The sequence below is a fragment of the Marmota monax genome, unplaced genomic scaffold (assembly GCF_021218885.2).
Source record: "Marmota monax isolate L192 unplaced genomic scaffold, Marmota_monax_Labrador192_F-V1.1 WCK01_AAM20220418_F8-fsc00018, whole genome shotgun sequence".
Classification (NCBI taxonomy): Eukaryota; Metazoa; Chordata; class Mammalia; order Rodentia; family Sciuridae; genus Marmota; species Marmota monax.
In genome coordinates, this window is record NW_026692201.1 from 17,373,593 (window position 1) to 17,388,556 (window position 14,964).

Sequence of the window (14,964 nt, forward strand, 5' to 3'; positions counted from 1 at the left end):
TCCATAAAATTTCTCTTGAATGCAAATCATAATTCAATTCTAAAATATTATTCATTTATATGTAGAAAACATTTCTCTTTCCTTTTTTCTAAAGGTTGCAATACAATATGATGTTTTTTCTTATAAGATTTGTCAGAATTTCCATTCAAGATAACATGGGAAATAAAGCATAATAGATTGAACTCTGAGCTAAAATGCATATGCAATATTTCCCCTCAATAAAAAGGTATAGGACATAAAAGTCATATCATTGAAATGATAAACATAAATAGGAATCTTAAAATTGATTTATATGATTATAAAACTGAATATTAAGGAATTTAAACAGCCTGTATTTCTTATGTATAATCATGCTCTATTATTAAGTTGATAATGAATTATTCCATTCTAAGCTGGGTTTGCAAATGTTTTGGGGGAGTTTTCTTTGAATCCATTTATGCTTAGTCTATTTTATTTTTCTGCTTGTATGGATATGTTTGCTGATTTTTTTACCTGCATCATTCTTACTCTAATTTCAGAGCTGGGATGCTGTTAAGGAAGTTTTCACTCTATTTTTAGGTTATCCAAGTGCAACTAACTGATGCCTCTGGTGGAGGCACTATTGGGTTAGATGGAGTGGCAAATATTATTATTCCTGCCAATGATAATCCATATGGCACAGTAGCCTTTGTTCAGTCAGTTTATCGTGTTCAAGAGCCTCTGGAAAGAAGTTCCTGTGCTAACATCACTGTCAGGCGAAGGTATAAGAGGTGGCTGCTCACATATTGGGAGTGATTATGGGTGATTATGGAATTATGGGTGGTGAAGAAGGATCCCCCTACAATTAAATAGTTTGGATTTGATGGTTTTTCCATATTATGATTTATTTTATAGGTAAATGTGTTGGTTGAATTATGTTTATTAATAAAATGATCCATCATACTTATACCTATTGTTAGTGAAATGAATAGTAGATTATACACCTTTTTGTTTTCTAATCTCATAAATTTATTACTTTAATCTAGAGTCTGTAGAACTTAAATACAACTTTAAGTTAAAGAACACTCAGATGTTGTTTGAAGTGCTTGATTTTCAGATTCTGTTTTTTTCCTGCATTTCTTTTTGAAGGCAGCTTAGTTTACACTGAGCTCCTTTAGGAACAGATAATGTAGGATTGAGGGACCTTAGAGCAAGTCATTACATTTCTTCCAAATGTACTGTTATTATTGTTATCTTCAGTAAAACCTAGTAATTAAAACTCATTTTGTAATTCTGCTTGGAAATTCTGAAATTGATACCATTTGCATATCTTGCAAGATATTTTCATAGCTCAATTAAAAAGTAAATATTATTAAAAAATCATTATTTGATTGAAAACTAGCAAAAGTTCCCTACCTAAGAAAAAAATGTTTGAAGACATGCAATTAAGAAGCATGTTGTGTTTGTATTATTATTTTAAACATAAAAAAACAAAAACCACAATCAGCACTGCTCTTTTGTTTGTACAATATGCAGATTACTTTGAGTGCTTAACCTGTCTTAATTGTCCCTCCATCTTTTAGTGGAGGGCACTTTGGGCAGCTGTTGTTGTTCTACAGTACTTCCGACATTGATGTAGTGGCTCTTGCAGTTGAGGAAGGTGAAGATTTACTGTCCTACTATGAATCACCAATTCAAGGGGTGCCTGACCCACTTTGGAGAACTTGGGTGAATGTCTCTGCAGCGGGGGAGCCCCAGTACACCTGTGCCACTCTGTGCCTCAAAGAACATGCTTGCTCGGCGTTTTCATTTTTCAGTGCTTCTGAGGGTCCTCAGTGTTTTTGGATGACATCCTCCATCAACCCATCTGTCAATCATTCAGACTTCTGGACCTACAAGAAAAACATGACCAGGGTAGCATCTCTTTTTAGTGGTCAAGCTGTGGCTGGTAGTGACTATGAGCCTGTGACAAGGCAGTGGGCCATAATGCTGGAAGGTGATGAAATTGCAAATCTCACAGTTTCTATTCTTCCTGATGATTTTCCAGAGATGGATGAGAGTTTCCTAATTTCTCTCCTTGAAGTTCATCTCATGAACATCACAGCCACTTTTGAAAATCAGCCAACCATTGGACAGCCAAATACTTCTACAGTTACCATAGCACTAAATGGTGATGCCTTTGGAGTGTTTGTGATTTATAGTATTAGTCCCAATACCTCCGAAGATGGCTTGTTTGTCGAAGTTCAGGAGCAGCCTCAGACCTCAGTGGAGCTGGTGATCCACAGGACAGGAGGAAGCTTAGGTCAGGTGACTGTTGAATGGCGTGTTGTTGGTGGAACAGCTATTGAAGGTTTAGATTTTATAGGTGCTGGAGACATTCTGACTTTTGCTGAAGGTGAGTCATGGTTCTAAATGGATTTCAGTTTTCCCTGGTAAGGTCATTAGAGTCAATTTTTTGGATAATGTTCAAGACAATTCTTGCTAATGTGTGTATTCCTGTATGCATATTCTTGCTAACTTGTAGAAGTATAGTATGGTTTTGGAAAAAATAGGACTTGATTAGCTTATTAATGATTGATGTGACATATTTAGGTAGACATGACTCTGCATGTATCTTTTTAGTTATTGAATAGTATAGTTTATTGATTATAGTGTTTATCGATTTTCAGGGAATATGTGAATTTTATTCATTTATCCATGATAGCAATGCCTTTAGAGGCAACCATAAGGCAGGTTTTAATTTTGTAAGAAAAATTACAAGAATGTTATGTACTTAAAACCACTATATGGGTAGGCAGTACTACCTAGGCAAATGTGTAAGCATTTTCAAATACACTAGACAAGTCGGGATAAATCGTCAATGAAAATAACTTAAAAGTTAAATAGCATAAAATTTGGTGACCACATTCACATTAAATTAAACAGTGTAAATTAATCTATAATTCTGTTCTTAAACTTAGGTGGGATTTAAAAATTTTTATCAGTATTATAATTATATATAATATGGTCAACAAATTAGAATTAGGGTCAGATTCACTGATTTTTTTTAAGGACTAGTCCAATCATCTAATATTTAAGATCAGAAAAGTTCATATGTTTAAAATAGTTTAATTGGTGTCTGGGGTTGTGGCTCAGTGGTACAGTGCTTGCTTAGCATGAGTGAAGCACTGGGTTTGATTTCCAGAACCACATTAAAAACAAACAAACAAACATAAAAAACTAAATAAACAAAACAAAGGTATTTAGTTTAATTGGGTGTGGGAAAGTTTTTACTGAAATCATTGTTGAAATCCTGCTTTGGGCAATTATAGACTCCATAAAATTTTTTTAATAAAGTGTTTTCCTGATTGAAAAAGTAGTGACTACTCATAAGATCCTCACAATATGCAATGAAGTGAAGGAAATAAATCTTTAAAACTTTTTTTTTTTTAGTTGTAGTCAGACACAATACCTTTATTTATTTATTTATTTTTATGTGGTGCTGAGGATTGAACCCAATGCCTCACATTTGCTAGGCATTTGCTCTACAACTGAGCCACCACCCCAGCCTGGAAATAAATCTTAATTCATAGTTCCATATCTAGGATCAGCCCATTATATCTGTTGTTTAACTTTTTAACGCAAACACTTTTTTTCATAAACTAGTTAGGGGTATGGTACAGGCATCCTTTGAAAAGGTAAACTTTTTGAAGCATCTAGTCAGCACTGTGTTTTATAATATGGTTTTAAAATAGTAGAAAACATTTTCGTAATGGCTTAGCAAATGACTTGGGGAATAGGGGAATATGATGTAATTGATGGAAGGGGGTAGTTTGGTAATTGATAACATTTTTCCCTTGTTTCAAAAGAAATAATGAAAATGTAATGAGGATGGAGTGGTGATAAAAATTTAGATTTTCTGTTGGCTCTGCAAACTACAAAGAAAGTTATCATACAGAGTAATAGCATTATATAAATTATTATTTTCTTGAATTATAATTTTTGCATCACATAAAATGGACTATATTTCATAGCTAACTTAGATTATTAGATAATATCTACTGTCTTGAGGCAATCTCATCACTGCATCAGGATCAGGAGGGAAAGAACATCAGCATTTAATTTGCTTTCTCCTAACTTTTCTTTTTTACTCTCTTTTATCCTCTTCCTAGAGTGGGGAGGAAGTAAATTGGGACACCATGGGCTGAACCACAGATGCAGTATTTGCTTTTAGGATGCTCACTGGTGCCCTATCTACTACTGGGGTCCTAGATCAAATTGCAAAGCAAATTACTAGGCCCCTCTGGCCATCCTGCCTGCCTTTGAATTTATTTTCTGCCTGCTTCCCACAGTGCTCTACATCCTAGAAGTTGGTACTTGACATTGTCTAATTACCCAAAGACTTATCTTATTCATGCTGGTTCTTTTACTCAGTATTTGTCATCCATTTCCTGTCCCTATCCCATTCTGCCATTTTGATCACAATTCCCTATGTGCTTCTGGTTTTTCAGGGAGGTGTTAGGTTGAATACCTGATTAAAAATTTTCCACAATAATGCCAGAATGAGAATGAGACCCCATTGTCTTTAAAGGAACTGTTCTTAGATATAAAATGCTTTTAAAGCTTATTCTCTACTTAGGTCATTGTTTTTTAAAGACCAGGAAATAAAGCTATGATTCTTTGAAATAATTCTACCCTTTAACTTTTTAGTAACTCAGAATGTTCTTTTCTACATATTAATGAATATTTATGGTGTTTTATGTGTAAAAAAATATATATAGATGAACAAAGAAAATTTGATTTTAATGGTGTTAATATTGCCCCAAATACTGAGCTATTATAATGAACTCACATTATTTTTTACTTCCGTTTTTAAGGTAGAGATTATTTGGGGCCTTTCTGAGTTCTCTACATTGGTGATTTTCTTAACTTTCGTTTTTAATTCCATTAATATTTTTTTTATAGGTGAAACCAAAAAGACAGCCATTTTAACCATTCTGGATGATTCCGATCCAGAGGATGATGAAAGCATCATAGTTAGTTTGGTGTACACTGAAGGAGGAAGTAGAATTTTGCCCAGTTCTGACACTGTGAGAGTGAACATTTTGGCCAATGACAATGTGGCGGGAATTGTTAGCTTTCAGACTGCTTCCAGATCTGTCATTGGTCATGAAGGTGGGTTCTTTTTTTTGAGCACATTCATTTTCTTTTCTATGGGTATCATTTTTTGCCTAGTGTTTTAAAGCTTGTGATTTTTTTCCTTTAATTATTTTGTTGAACTATGTGTTTTCATCCAAGAGGGACATGTTTGGGAGGAGGCTTAGTGCACTGCTTAACTAGATGTAGGAGGCTTACAGAATGATACTGTGTTCCAGCTTGCCATTCTCCACTGGTGTGGGATGTCCAGGTTTTTCATCTGTTAAATGGCAAAATATTACTTACTTCATAGGTTTCTTCATGAGGATTAAATGAGCTTATAATAAGTATAAAGTGCTTGGCACAGTTCTTGGCAAATATAGTATATGCTTTTTAGTAGCTTTTACTATGAAACAGTAAAATATTGACTCCCTGTTAAAAACAAGTACTAGATTAAAATCAGTGCACATTTTAACCTTGATTTTATATTGTTTTTGTATGTTTTATAAAGAGTGCCAAACTGGAAAATCTTATATAATATCTATTTTTTTTTGTCTTGAAACACTGTAATTTTCTTGAATCTTTATTTTTTATTGCATATCATATATAGGCTAATTTTTGTGTTTTAGATATTACAACTGTTTTGTTTTTTTGTCTTTGAATAAGCCTATTTTGAGATTCAAAAAAAATTTACAGATTGTTTCAGCACATAGTTTGTATTTAGAATTAAAAAATAATTTTATCTTAAAGAATTAAGAAATAAAAAGGATATAGATCATGTATATGGATCTCTACAGATGAGGAAAACAAAGCTGAGAAATCAAATGACTTGACAAGGTCAAATAACTAATTTGTGACTGTGCTGGAAACTGAATGCATTTCAGTGTTTACCATCTGTCTCCTTAGTATATTCTCCCAACTTGCAAGTTTATTGAAATTATTTATGCAAATGTTTGAGCCATTTTCTGACACTCTTTACTATTGTTAATGGTGTAGAATTGCATGTTGTCTTAGCAATAATGATTAAGAGTGACTAACAAATTGCCATAAACCCAATCTAAAGACAAATCGTTAACTACCAAAAATTTTTTGGTAACATAGTAGAAATAAAATGTCACTGCTGGGATAGTTAATATTAATGACAACAAGAATATTTATGGGGTATTTTCTGTGTGACAGTTGCTCCACATCAGTTATTTCACTTCATTTTAGCAGCAGTCCTATGAACTGGGTATAATTGAATACACAAGATTTTTACATAAGGAAATTGAATTGGAGATCAGAGGTGGAGCTTTAAACCCAGCTGCGCTGGATCCAAAGCCCACACTACAGTGCACCTTGTGAGGAGAGACTGTTTTGTTTGAATTTGTATTTGCTGCAGAACCTGACAATGCAAGGATTTTTTGATAAATATGTGAAGTGATTTTAATTGAAAGAGTAATGAATGTGAGTAGTAATGTCCATGTGAAAGGAAGAATTTGGTAAGAGACTTTAATTCTATCTCAGAGATAGAAGTTGAATTTTCAGAGATAGTTGAAATCAGGAAAATACAATCTTCGGGAACATAGGAGAAAACAAGTTATCAAGGACGTAATCATGTAGAACAGCAAGCTAAGATACTGGGAAAGTAAGAGCTCAGAGGACAAAGAGGGGACAGAAGAAACTAGGGAGAAATGTTCATCAGTTACCAGAATAAGGAAGTAATCAATGGGTCTCATACTAATGTAACCAACAAGTAAGATTTTCAAATGGGCTAGAGAAAATAGTAGCAGCTCTGGATGGATTGTAAAGAAAAATTGGGGATAGAAAGATGATATCTAAGGATAAACTAAAGGATTTAGTGGCCTTTGGGGAGTGCCCTCAAAGCAGGGTCCTCGGACTGGGGTTGTGGCTCAGTGGTAGAACGATTGCTTAACATGTGTGAGGCACTGGGTTTGATCCTCAGCACTATATAAAAATAAATAAATAAAATAAAGGGATTGTGTCCATCTACAACTTAAAAAAAAAAAAAAAGCAGTGTCCTCAGGCCTATTCCAGTTCACAGAGTGCTAATGGTCTATGATGAGATAAACTTTTATACCAGTTTCACTTTGCTTTGATATCCAAAAGCATTATCTATGGGCTTATATTCCATGTGTTCTCTTGCTATTTTTAAAAATACCTTTATTTTGTTTATTTGTTTATTTTTATGTGGTGCTGGAGATGGAACCCAGTGCCTCACACATGCTAGACAAGCGCTCTGCCACTGAGCTACAACCCCAGCCTTTTTATAGTATAAAATTTTGAGAAGCACTGCTCTTTGGCCATGAGAACAAGGAAAGAAGTAACACTGGAGAAAATAAATTAAAGAGGAGTATATTGAATTTGCTTTTGCTTTGTTGAAGAAACTTGGGCAGGGGATACTGTATAAATAGAGAATTTAAGTGTTGATGGTATGGAGGCTACAAATAAAGCTAAGGCCAGGAAAGGTTAGATGAAAGAAGGAATTTAGAGCTAGACTAGATATGTGCTTTGCTGTGATATGATGGAATTTTTCATTTTTTTAAGAAAATATTTTTTTAGTTGTTGATGGACCTTTATTTTATTCACTTATTTATATGTGGTGCTGAGAGTTGAACTCAGTGCCTCACACATATGAGGCAAGTGCTCTACCACTGAGCCACAACCCTAGTCCTGGAATTTCAGTTTTAAAAAATAAAAAAAATATGAATTTCCAGCATTAACTTAAGGGGATTTTAACTGTAAGATACCTAGTGTTGTGCATGTGCATCCTGTGTGTGTTTAGTGGTGATGATAGTAATGCATGGTTTCTAAAGAAACCAGGTTCTCCTTCTGGGCACCAAAGATCTTGGAGAAATCGCAGACACCAGCACCTGTATTCTCGTTGGGTTGGATGAACTTCACCTAAAAACCATATTCTGGTATCTTCAGTTATCAACAGCCGAGTACTGCAGGAGACACAAAGAGGAAAATGGATTTGTAATTAAAATACATGGTCCAAGTGGGTTATTGGTTAAAAATTTACATCAGCATACCAGTGTATGATTATGTGTTTGGTATGGGACAGAAAACACTGAATTGTTTTTATTGCTTGCATGAGCACTCCATAGATATTTTATATCTTTCAAATGAAAGTGAAGGGTAATTTTTATTTTTTACTTTTCCCCTTTTATTCCAATAAAGCCATTTTTGACAGCCTAAATTAATTTTATTTTTTCAAAATCATAATGATTTTGAAAATGAACATAATAAATCTTAATGAACCTCAAGAATTCAGTATTTTATGTATGTATTCTTTATAATACTACCACAAAAACTTCATAGAGAAATGTATATTAAGATGAGTTTACTAAAGTGAACTAATGAAAACCTCATGGTGATTTTTCAAGGAAAACTGTTAAAAAAAATAGAGTAAAAGCTCGTGCTGTGTGGGCTCTCAACAATCTCAACATTGCTTCTGGCTGGTGTTGGAGCTTCATTTGTGTGATTAGATTTAAAATGTAGATGATACTGGACTTTGGGCTCTAGAAATCCGTTTGTGATTTACAAGAAGGAATTGCTATGTATTGAATTCTGAGGAATCCTATTTCTATGTTTTGTCCTAAAGCAATTGGAGAGATGCCCAGTGGTAAATATTACTTTTTTCAAATGTAATGGACAGAATTTAGAAATATGAGACAATGGACTTTACTGTGATTGCAAATCATGCATAAATGTACTTTTTATAAACCTGTGTTAGATTTTTCACTCACCCAACTCAGCAGCATCATAATCATCATGTCATGTTCAATAGATTTAAAATTTTTTCTTTTCTTAGAGACAGCATGAAGCTTTTTTACACAAAGATTTGAATAAGAAATGTAATTATTTTTAAAAATACCAATATTGGCATGCTATATTAGAAATTGTTTTTTTTTAAAGTATTCACATTGGCAGTCTATGATTTAAATTATTCATATTCCTATAATATTTAACCATTTTGTTTTCATTGTAGAGTTAATAAATTTGGGTGATCCATATATATCATGTATCATTTATTGACTAAGCTATTTTTCTATTTTGTTTTCTATTATTATATATACCTCATTGTTGCCATTTATCTTTATAAAAAGAATCTTGGTTTGAGGAATAAGTGGATGAAACACTCAGGGTTATTAAAATGCATTTTTGTTTTATTTTCTTTATCTGTATTAGGCTAGGTCTAGACACTATTTGATAGATCTTTTGCCTGAAGCTTGAAATGTGTTGTCCACTTTGGGTGGACTTTGTGAATTTTATATCAAGATGATTTTCAAGTAATGTGGTCAGACTTTGATAGTTGAGGGTGTTCCTCCAACTTTCATTCTTGGGAAAAACCAGAAGGCAGTATAGCACCTAGGAAAATGTTTCTTATGGGATAACTTGAACATACACTCTCAAGAATTTTCCTACTGTCCTTCACTTAGATTTTGAAGACTAAGCACTTGTTTCTGAGTCTTCCTGTTTTCCCTTAACTTTGTTGGTCAACTCTGTGTTTTGGTAGAAGGTGACCCTGTGGTATATCCACTGCTTTTTTCCCAGATGCATTTTAAATAGGCCTAGCTTCTAGGTGTCTGTATTAAGAAGAAGAATCAATTTCAACATTTTATTGTTTAGAAAAATTTGCACACTATTCTTACTATTGACGTGATAAATTTGCAATAGGTTTATAAGATTATGTGTTTAAGAAATACTTTGTTTACTTTTCACTTATCTGGATGTGTGTGTATATGTGTGTGCCCCATTGTACCATACTTCAAATTTTGTTTCTTGCAATGTTTTCTTGAAAGTTACTTTTATGGCAACTTGTTAAATTTTCAGAAATGAAATTTATAAAGTAGTGTTATACTGCATATTTTTCCACATAGTAAGTTTGTGGGAATACTTTTTTTCCTCCCTTCAACATTTCACTTTTATTTTAACCTCAGAATGAAATATTGATTCCCAAATCTTCATATACAAATTTCAGCCATAATTTTTTTTTATTATTTTAAGTCTCCCTTCAACATGGATCTTTATTGACCTACATTTTATTTTCTTGCTATTTGTGTTTTCTTTGCATTTTTTGCATTTAATCAAACTGTCATAATTTTATTTTTGAACTATTACTAGATTTGCGACTTTAGGACCTTTTTATTTGTATAAGCAGACAACACTGCAGATCAAACATCTTAACTTCAAGGATTTTCCTATACTTTTCAGTAACAAACTTATTTTTCAACAAGTTGCTCTATAAGAAATTTGTACAATAGAGAAACTCCAGAGTTTGATAGTACAGTCTGTCTATATTTTATTCAAATGAGTTATACAAATAAAAAATTTAAATAGTAGGCTGACAATTATGGCTGATTGTACACTTTTTTCTGTTATACCTAATATTTTAGAGAATTTGATTCTTCACTTGCAGTACTTATGTGCTAAGAAAAAAAAAAGAAAAGGAAAAGCCAATACTTAGAGTACTAATGTTTGTACTGAAATACTTAAAATGAATTAAAACATTTTTGTGATGCTTTTATTTTTTTATATGTATTCTCCACTCTACAAAAATGATTCATTAGATTAAATTTATGTGTTAAAATTTAGTATGAAAAATTATTGTTTTTAGCAATTAATATAATAGTTTCTAAATTAATAAATCCATGATATTTTTATTTAAGAAATTTCTATTAGAAATATGTATTCATTTTATTATCTTCAGAAATATAAACTGTAGTAATTTGATAAAATATTACATTTTATTGTTTTGTCTTTACTCCCTTTATTTAAAAAATGTTGAAGGACTTGCTAATGTTGTAGGCAAAGCTATTTGTATAACTAAGTAAAAGTGACTTTTTAAATGCATAGTTGTGGATTTCCATTATATGTATGTGGTATAAAATTTGAATAAGGATGCGTTCTTTTAAACCTTTTAAGCATTGTTCTGTTTATTTTTCTATAACAGTATTCTTTATTTTTTATTAGAATACATTAACTTGTATTCATCATCATATAAAACTAGTGAATCAAGTATTTTTTCAGCAAGTCACAGTCATCAGCTTAATTCTTAGCAGTTTTCTTCCCACTTCTAGCAATGTGAAAAAGAAATTCTTATGATTTTCTCCAGTTTTATAAAGTGATACATAGAGATAAATATCAGGAATGGGAAGTATCTAAAATACTCAGTTATCTGGGCCAAATGACTGTGACTTTGATGAAGTTACAGACATTGATATACAGATTTGACACCTTTCCTTTGTATTTCTTTCTATAAAACAAAATCATTGATGGTATATGTAAGTTACAATCTAAAGAAATGTGATTTTCAGGTATTTGCAAGCATTTTTATGCATGCATTGTGCAAAATCACATTGCATATCGGTGTAAGGAATTTGTTTCCTTTTGAAAAGTGAAGAAAGAATTTGTTCATGTTATAGTTTTGATCATGAGGACTTTATTATTTTCTTTGACTTACAGAACATTCATGTTCTGGTGCATGTTTTGGAGTGTATACTAGCTTGTGTTTCCCATTTTAGCATGTGCTCTTATAAATTTTATATACTGAATTTCCTGAATGAGTATTTAGAAGTGGGATCCCAGTGTTAATAAGCAATAAGCATGTATAAGGCTTCTAGAGAATACAAAACAGATCAGCTTTGTAATGTTCTTGGAAAAGTTGCTGCAGTAGTTGCATGCTTGATATTTGGGTTTTGTTGAGTTCCAATGTAAATGCTCATTTTCCTTTAAGTACTTATCAATGAGGACATTTCACTTGCAGGAGAAATGTTGCAATTCCATGTGATAAGAACACCTCCTGGGCGAGGAAATGTTACTGTTAACTGGAAAATTATTGGACAAAATATAGAATTCAATATTGCTAACTTTACTGGACAACTCTTCTTTCCTGAGGTAATACCACAAAGAAAAGTTTCACCATAAATTTCTAGGAAAAAAAAGTGTTGAGGAAAATGGGATAGAAATCAACATCACTGTATTGTAGTTATCATCATTCTCTCTTTTCACACCCATTGGTATGAATTCTTCTTTGATGATGTATGCATTCTTTTCATTTTCACTTTCTGAGTATTAAGCCAAATAGTTATTACCTCTGCCTGGGCACTACAGCGTACTTTGTGTAACTGACATCCCTGCAATACTGGTATCTTCTTTCCCCTGCTCCATTTTTTTCCTACTCACCACTGTTGTAAAAATCTCCCCAACTTACTGCTTTGTGTGAAGGTTTTAATAGTGCGCATTAGATAAGATTTACATTAATTATCTCAGCCTTCGGAATCTTCCACAGTTAGCTCCTTTCTGCTTTAAGTCTGGTTTCTCATGTCAACATTCATTATTTAATTAATTTCATTAATTTACAGACATGTTTGTTTAATGAAAATATGTTTGGATGCATGATTTATAAGGTTAATACAATGAGGAGATCGTTTATGGTCAGTAACAAAACAAAGATGGGTTTCTTTCTTTTTGACCTAGGGGACAATGAATCAAACAATATTGGTGCATTTGTTGGATGATAACATTCCTGAGGAAAAAGAAGTGTATCAAGTCATTCTGTACGATGTCAGGACACAAGGTAGTTCAGAATTCAGTTTTGAACTTTTTCTTTTCAAAAAAGAAACGGTATTGCTTTCTGTATTTCTAACAATTAAATATCAATTTTAAAAATGTTACTTTAAATATGGTCTGTTCCTTAGAAATGTTAGATCCAAAGAACACTAGCACAGGATTGGGAATACTTTGTGGACAAGTGAAAAAAGCTCTAAAATGTTTTGCTAAATAGTCATTTATGGAATGAAATACATTTCAAGGGTAGAAAATTTTGAAATTAATTTTATGTCAACAAACTCATTTGGATTTTAGACCAATTATAGTATATAACAATTCAAATTTAGTCATTTTTTGAGTAGACATCTAGGTACGTTCCCTAGATTCTACTCCATTTCTGAAATTCAGATAACAAATACAATCAGTAATGACAATAATATGCCAAGTGAAAACTTCATGATTTACTTTCTGGAAGGGTGGATGGAATGCAGGATCTTTGTCACCTGGAGATTTCTGTAGAGACGTGACAAAGGAGAACCCTTTCTGGTGACTTTAAAATGCTTTAGAGTGGGGATATGTTTTACATATTTAGATGTTAATGCCAAATTTCTGTTAGGTTTCCTAATGGGGTCCCTGATATTTTTAGGAGTTCCACCAGCAGGAATTGCTCTGCTTGATACTCAAGGATACGCAGCTGTCTTGACAGTGGAAGCCAGTGATGAACCACATGGAGTTTTAAATTTTGCTCTTTCATCAAGATTTGTCTTGCTGCAGGAGGCTAACATAACAATTCAGCTTTTCATCAACAGAGAATTTGGATCTCTAGGTTTGTATTGCTTTAGAATGAATGGGGTTTCTGGCAAGGGCTTTCGAAGTATTTTTGTGTGGATAAAGCCATTACTAAACTAAATCAGGGAAGGAAAAAAATAATATTTATTAGTTTGGGGATAGTACTTTATAACTTCTTTAATTTTAAAAGATTCCAAGGGAATTATCTATTTGCACAGAAATGATGTGTAACAAATCTCAGCAGGATGTGGTAGGAGGTGGCATGTGGGTCCACTGATAACACTGGGCTTGGCTGGGCTGGCTCTTCTCCATGTTTTTTATTCTTCTCCTGGACAAGTAGAAGCACAAGAAAGCAAGTAAACCTTAGGTCTAGGCTCATGACTAGCACATCATCAATTTTATTTTCTTTTACACAAACTCAGAGTCCCCAGGTGGGGTTTGTATACCTTACCCAGAAAGGGCCATCGCTGATCCTCACATGGTAAAGACTGTGGAAATAGGAAAGGCCAAGGAATTGAGGACAACAGTAGAAGTTACTGCAGTTGCTAAAGGAAAGATCTGAGGACATAGTGAGACTTATTTAGAAGTTTAAATAACTACAAAACCTTTTTTAACCAATTCAATTAGGAGCTATCAATGTTACGTATACCACGGTTCCTGGAATGCTGAGTCTGAAGAATCAAACTGAGGGAAACCTTGCAGAAGCAGAAGTTGATTTTGTCCCAGTAATTGGCTTTCTGATTTTAGAAGAAGGGGAAACAGCAGCAGCCATCAACATCACTATACTTGAGGTAAAACTCTCTTGTTACTTTCCTGTTATTATATCAAACCTGAAGTAACCCCAAAGTAGAACCTGAGAGAATATCCTAAAACATATTAATATTTCCAGGAAGAGATTTCTACCAACCAGTAGAAGTACAAGTCAGCAAGCAAAACATGCAAGCCCTTTTTAAGTAATGAATTTCATGAAAGCTAAGATTATGTGATAATTTTTAATTCTCTCTATATTAAAACGTTACTCTGCCTTTAATATAAAGTTGGTATAGTTTACAACTATAATCTCCAGAAACTCTTGAATTCATTTCTGTTTCATTCCCTCTTCTGGTTCCTTTAAATCAGCTTATTATTTTTCATGATTTTTTTTTTCAAATCACACAGAAGTTTCTCCTCCTGTTTAGATGGGCTATCCTGCTTTTGTGCTTTTGCTTATAGAAACATCTTGTGAAAAAGAGAATTTCCTCAGGGCAGTTCCCTATAGGAAGAAACTGGCCTAAGAGGTTCCAAAGGAGCATTTTGATTACTCCAAACAATTTATTGGACCAGCAAATCCATGTAGGTCACAGTCTTTGTGGGTAGAACCTGATAAATTAGAGACAGCAGGAACCTCACTAGAGACTGATACCATAAAATGTGATTATGGTCAAGCTTAAAGTAATCATTGGTGGCTGAAATTGTACTTTAAATAATTTTTCATATTGTGAACTCCCATGTTGATTTAGAGCTTAGTGTTTAAGCTACTAAAATACATTTCCAAGAGGTTTATAA

General features: G+C 33.0%; 1 protein-coding gene across 2 annotated transcripts in view; it reads left to right on the forward strand.

Annotated features, from left to right (window-relative positions):
• The window catches only part of Adgrv1 (adhesion G protein-coupled receptor V1), a 569,696-nt gene that overhangs the window by 121,577 nt on the left and 433,155 nt on the right, over positions 1-14,964 (forward strand). For both annotated transcript variants that reach the window (XM_058574584.1, XM_046428479.2), the window contains 7 exons: positions 559-740; positions 1,542-2,353; positions 4,903-5,112; positions 11,846-11,976; positions 12,559-12,658; positions 13,277-13,456; positions 14,047-14,210. In XM_058574584.1, coding sequence (XP_058430567.1) covers positions 559-740; positions 1,542-2,353; positions 4,903-5,112; positions 11,846-11,976; positions 12,559-12,658; positions 13,277-13,456; positions 14,047-14,210 — 1,779 coding nt within the window. The remainder of the gene's footprint in view (positions 1-558; positions 741-1,541; positions 2,354-4,902; positions 5,113-11,845; positions 11,977-12,558; positions 12,659-13,276; positions 13,457-14,046; positions 14,211-14,964) is intronic.